Source organism: Myotis davidii, unplaced genomic scaffold (assembly GCF_000327345.1).
Source record: "Myotis davidii unplaced genomic scaffold, ASM32734v1 scaffold71, whole genome shotgun sequence".
NCBI classification, from domain to species: Eukaryota; Metazoa; Chordata; class Mammalia; order Chiroptera; family Vespertilionidae; genus Myotis; species Myotis davidii.
Genome location: NW_006283588.1, coordinates 651503 through 657241, shown reverse-complemented (window position 1 = coordinate 657241; position 5739 = coordinate 651503). Strand labels below are relative to the sequence as shown.

Here is a 5739-nt window from a genome sequence, read left to right as displayed (position 1 = left end):
CGGGTGGCCGAGCGCCCAGGGGTGTTGCGGTGTGACCCGAAAATGCCTGCGGGATGGGTTTCTGGCGGCGGTTTCCACCTGCCTATTTCAGATCATACTTATTCCTCGAACACTGGAGCACACCTAGTTCAGGGTCAAGACAGAGAGGTAGTTTCCTGGAGTTCTTTGTCAGGCTCCTGCTCGCTTTTCCGCTCTTGATCGGCTGTGGGAACGGCCTTCGGGGCTTTTGTCTGTTTCTTCTCCGAGAAGCAGCTCCGGCCTCCCAAGCTAGGTTAGCACTTTTCTTAAGGTGATCTTAGGCTGCGGAAGGGGACATTGCCTGACCGATCCGGGTGCGATATAGAGTTGTTCTCTACCAGGGAGATCTTACACGCGCCCTCCCCCTTTCCTCCCCCCGCCCCCCGACATTATCTGGAGACATTTTTAGTTGCCACCCCTTACGGGATTAGTGTTGATACATCTAGCTGGGGATGCTGCTGAACACCCTACCATGCACAGGACAGCCGCCCACACAATAATCAGGCCCCAAATGTCAAGCGTGTCATTGTTAAACCCCGTGTTAAATAAGCCTATTTCAAGCTTAGCATCTGTATTTGCATGAAATAATACGCGGGGGGACAATCCCTAAGAAAATAGGTGTCTAAAATAGAAACAGATGTTAGGTAATAGGCAAATTCATAAACTATCGTTTAAAGTATTTTGTTATGGTTCTTTTACCCAAGTGCTTTGTCATTTGGAACTAGTAGCAATATCTGAAGTTATTTAATACCTTTGGAGTTCAAAGCACAAACCTGGTACATTTTCATATACTAGTACTTTCACTTTTTTACATCTTTTTAAATCTTTTTTTTATGGAGAGCAGGCAGTTATAAAATAGAACCTAATGGCAGATCCAGCAAAAGAACTGTTTGGTATTCGAAATTCTGATACGGACAACTCCACCTCTCTGGGTGATTAGTGTATGAGAGGGGAAGTACAGACCACCCAGGCCACATCCTGATGTTAAAAACAGGCAGAAGCTAGGGCAGTGAAATGCCTTGTCCACACAGTCCACTAACAGCTGACTGGGTGTAGAGGCAACAACACTATATCCTCCAGTTCTAAATGTGGGACCAGGGTTCATCTTAGATTGTAGCTCATCTAATAAAAATGTTTAATATACATTTCTAAGGAGTTTTTTGTCACTAGTATAAAATAGTGGATGAAACTTATTGTCAGTTCTATCCAGTATTATGATTTTGTGATTGGACCTCTTGTATGAGGTGTTTCATAAGAATTTAGGCCCTAATCCATGGAAGAACAGTGAGACCTTTACTAATTAAGGTCTAGCTTAATGTTCTGTGACCAGTAATCTTTTAATTAAGGGGAGTAATCTTTTAATTAACTTTGAATTGAGGGCGTTTTAAAAAGTTTTATTGACTTTAGAGAAAGAAAGGGAGAGAGAAACATCGATTTGTTCTGCTTATTTATGCGTTCATTGGTTGATTCTTGTATGTGCCTGCGCTGGAGATTTGAACCTGCAACTTGGTGCATAGCAGTGGTTCTCAACCTGTGGGTCACGACCCCTTTGGGGGTTGAATGACCCTTTCACAGGGGTCTCCTAAGACCATTGGAAAACATATATAATTACATATTGTTTTTGTGGTTAATCACTATGCTTTAATTATGTTCAATTTGTAACAATGAAATTGGGGGTCACCACAACATGAACTGTATTAAAGGGTCCTGGCGTTAGGAAGGTTGAGAACCACTGGTGTACAGGGATGATGCTCTAGTAAACTAAGCGACCCAGCCATGGCTTAGGGTAATTTTTTCTTTAACCGAAACAGACTCTGAAAGATCTACTCTTTCTTTTTTTCCAATTTGCGTAGATTGCACATGGGAATTTTTCCTATTCAACTACTTAATCCTACTTTTTTGTGACTAGAACCCAAGTTTCTTGACTTTCACTTTACTAGCCTATTTTTCCCTCATTTTTAGGTCTTTCAAAGAGCATCAATTCCTTACTTGAAAATATGTCTGAAGGAGACTAAGGAGAATACCTTTTTTATCCTTTGAGTTTTTAGTGGTAAAATATGTGTTTGACAGTTTGTGCGCATAAGTGAAAATGTTTAGTAGAGTTATAAATCTATTTGTACAGTTAGGCTTAACTTTTCTGAGAGTTGGTTAGTTAGCTAGATATGCGTTTGGAATGTATTTATATAATTGTACTATAGTCACTAATGATACGGTCATTGTTGACAATGAAAAAGAGCCACTATAATTCCTTAATGTAATTCTTATAATGAAACAAGTAACTACTATTAAATAGAAAAAAATAATCTAGTCCACAGTTAGCCCACACATTGAAATTTATCTGTCAACAAGAAAGGAAAGCTTGAAAACCTTTGCCAAAATCTGAAGTTTCCCATTGAGATTACATAAGTTTCTGTTGAATTGAAATATATTTAGATAACAATCCATTGATCTTTTGATATTAACTCTCAGATGTTTCATAACTTCTGTCTTTTTAGTATTCAAGGCTATTATATAAAAAGTCTTGTCTGCATTGAATCTTTATACTTGAGTCTATTGAAATGATGCCATTTTGATATGCTTGTCTTCCTTTTAATTTTAATGAATTTTTACAGGCTTGCCTCCTCCCTTTGTATGCCTCCCCCCCGAACCCCCCCAAAAAGGGGAACAGAACAGTATAATTTACGGTTTGAATTGTTTAAGTAATAATAATAGTAAAGGGCAGAACACTTTATTTTAAAATACTTGGAGAAGGAAATTTTTGTCTTTAGTATAGTTTCTGTTTATATAGTCCTTGACTATTAAAGTGTTTTTAGATTCTTTACGGTATCTGATCTTCACAAAGAATCTTGTTGAGTACTATTGTCCTCAGAAGGAAATTATGGCACCCCAAGCCAGAGATTCACTGTGGGCTGGTGGTTAAAGCTGTGCATGCTGGGAGCCGACTGTCTTTTTTTTAAAAATATATTTTATTGATTTTTTTACAGAGAGGAAGGGGGAGAGAGAGTTAGAAACATCGATGAGAGAGAAACATCGATCAGCTGCCTCCTGCACATCTCCTACTGGGGATGTGCCCGCAACCAAGGTACATGCCCTTGACCGGAAGCGAACCTGGGACCCTCCAGTCCGCAGGCCGACGCTCTATCCACTGAGCCAAACCGGTTTCGGCGGGAGCCGACTGTCTTGGTGTGAATTCCAGGCAGCCCTCCACTTACTCTCTGACCTTGGGCCTGTGGTCTAAACACCCTGTTTTGATTCCCTTATCTGAAAAGTGAGAATAGTATCCACCTCATAGATCAGCGGTTCTCAACCTGTGGGTCGAGACCCCTTTGGGGGTCGAACGACCCTTTCACAGGAGTTGCCTAAGACCATCCTGCATATCAGATATTTACATTACGAGTCATAACAGTAGCAACGAAGTTATGAAGTAGCAACGAAAATAATTTTATGGTTGGGTCACAACATGAGGAACTGTATTAAAGGGTCCTGGCATTAGGAAGGTTGAGAAACACTGTCATAGGTAGATACCAATGACAACCACCACCTAGGTCTGTTGTGAGAATTGAGTCAAAACCTGTAAAGCACTTTGAATGATGCTTGACAGAGTAAATACCCAGAAAACAATTAAAATATAGTATTTTCACAAATGTAAAAGTTGTGCTACAGCTACCAGAGATTTAACTAAAATTGAAATCTAAATCTTGTGATGCCAAGTCTTGTTCTTTTCTCTGTCACATTAATAGATTACCAGAGTGAGGGTTAAATCCTGATTCTGGCTTGCATATGTGTTAATTAGTGGTAACATTTTAGCCTACATCAATAAAATATAGATACTGCAAGGCTTTAGGTAACAAAGATTAGACAAATTATCTGAATACATTTAAAGAACATGTAAAGGGTTTTAATATCTTAATCAAGGAGGTTAATGTGAGGAGATTTGAGTTTTTGTTTGGTGTGTGTTTTTTGTTAATCCTTACCCAAGGGTATTTTTTCTTTCTTCAATGCTTTTCTGAGAGAGTAGAAGGGTGGAGGGAAGGTTGGAGGGGAGGGAAAGAAGGGAGAGAAACCTTGATGTGAGAGAGCACATAAATTGGTTGCCTCCTGCACCGGCCAGGCCCGGAGATTGAACCTGCAACCCAGGTACGTGCCCTTGACTGGGAATCAAACCCGAGACCCTTCAGGGCTTGGGCCGATGCTCTAACCACTGAGAACACTGGACAGTGCAAGATTTGAATTTAATTAGTAAACTTACACATGTTATTATGTTACATGGGCTTGAAACATTGTATCAGGGCTAATCTTATTTTTCTATCAACTTTTGAAGTATTTTGTAATATTAACAGTCACTATTATTTATTGAGCACTGTGTGCTAGACTGTGTCTTAACTGTTTGTTTTTTTAATCCTCACCCGAGAATATTTTTCTGTTGATTTTTAGAGAGAGTGGAAGAGAGAGGGAAAGACAGAGAAAATATTGATGTGAGAGAAACACATTGATTGGTTGCCTCCTGCGGGAGCGTGACCAGGCCCTCGGCCCTGGAGGAGCCTGCAACCGAGGTATATGCCCTTGAACGGAATTGAACCCAGGACTCTTCGGTCCGCAGGCCAAACCAGCTAGGGTGACGGTGTCTTAACTGTTTACACGCATTATCTTGTCTAGTCCTCACAGCAGTCTTAAGTTGGAGGTATCACCAGCGTTTATAGGTGAGGAGACTGAGGCTCTGAGAGTTAGGTAAACTTCAGAATGGATCTGAACACAGACCTTCTGAATCCCCTGGTTATAATCTTAATATACCAAACTGCTATTCTCGGACTTCATTAATCAGTCACACTAATAACTTGTCAATTGATGTCTTCTGGTTTAACTGTGATAACCAAGTACTCCATACTGAACTTGATAAAGTAAAAGAAGCAAAGAAGTTTGGTGTTTTGGTTTGCCATTAAACTTTGTGAAATAGCTCAATAAGTCAAAGAAAAATGAGACAAAGAATGAGAAAAAGGATATGAACAAGGAATTTTTACACTTACACATGCAGTCTAAGGATGTGTAAATATGTAGTTTTAAAGGTTAAACTCGCCGAGACCGGCTTGGCTCAGTGGATAGAGCCTGCGGACTGAAAGGTCCCGGGTTCGATTCCGGTCGGGGGCATGTACCTGGGTTGCGGGCACATCCCCAGTAGGAGATGTGCAGGAGGCAGCTGATCGATGTTTCTCTCTCATTGATGTTTCTAACTATCTCTCTCCCTTCCTCTCTGTAAAAAATCAAAATATATTAAAAAAAATAAAATAAAGGTTAAACTCATTGAAGAAAGAAATGCATGTTAAAATAATGCTGTTTTTCATTTGTATTTTTCTAGGAAACAAAAAACACAGTTTGTGGAAGTGTAACCTAAGTAAAGTTTTTATAAAAGGGCTAGAATATATTGAAAATTCTGTATAGCTACATACCTTTTCTACATAGTCATTCAGCTTTATAAAAACAACTAAGGAAATAAGCAGATACATAAAAAGTCATATAGATAGGTGTTTATGCTACTACTTTTTATATTAGCAAAAATTGGAAGTAAAAAATTGAAGAGCAGGGAATTTTTTTTTTTTTTCCAAATTTTATTTTTTATTACAAAGGGTATTACATATGTGTCCATTTTTTCCCCCGCCCTAGACAGTCCCCTAGCCTCCCCTATTCCCCAGTGTCTTATGTCCATTGGTTAGGCTTATATGCATA

The 5739-nt window shown here is 39.4% G+C and overlaps 1 protein-coding gene across 2 annotated transcripts in view; it reads left to right on the top strand.

Annotated features, from left to right (window-relative positions):
- The first annotated feature begins 38 nt into the window (after positions 1-38).
- LONRF1 (LON peptidase N-terminal domain and ring finger 1) overlaps positions 39-5739 on the top strand; it is a 36636-nt gene continuing 30935 nt past the window's right edge. For both annotated transcript variants that reach the window (XM_015565190.1, XM_015565184.1), the window contains exon 1: positions 39-147. In XM_015565190.1, the coding sequence (XP_015420676.1) occupies positions 54-147 (94 nt within the window). In that variant the 5' untranslated portion in view covers positions 39-53. The remainder of the gene's footprint in view (positions 148-5739) is intronic.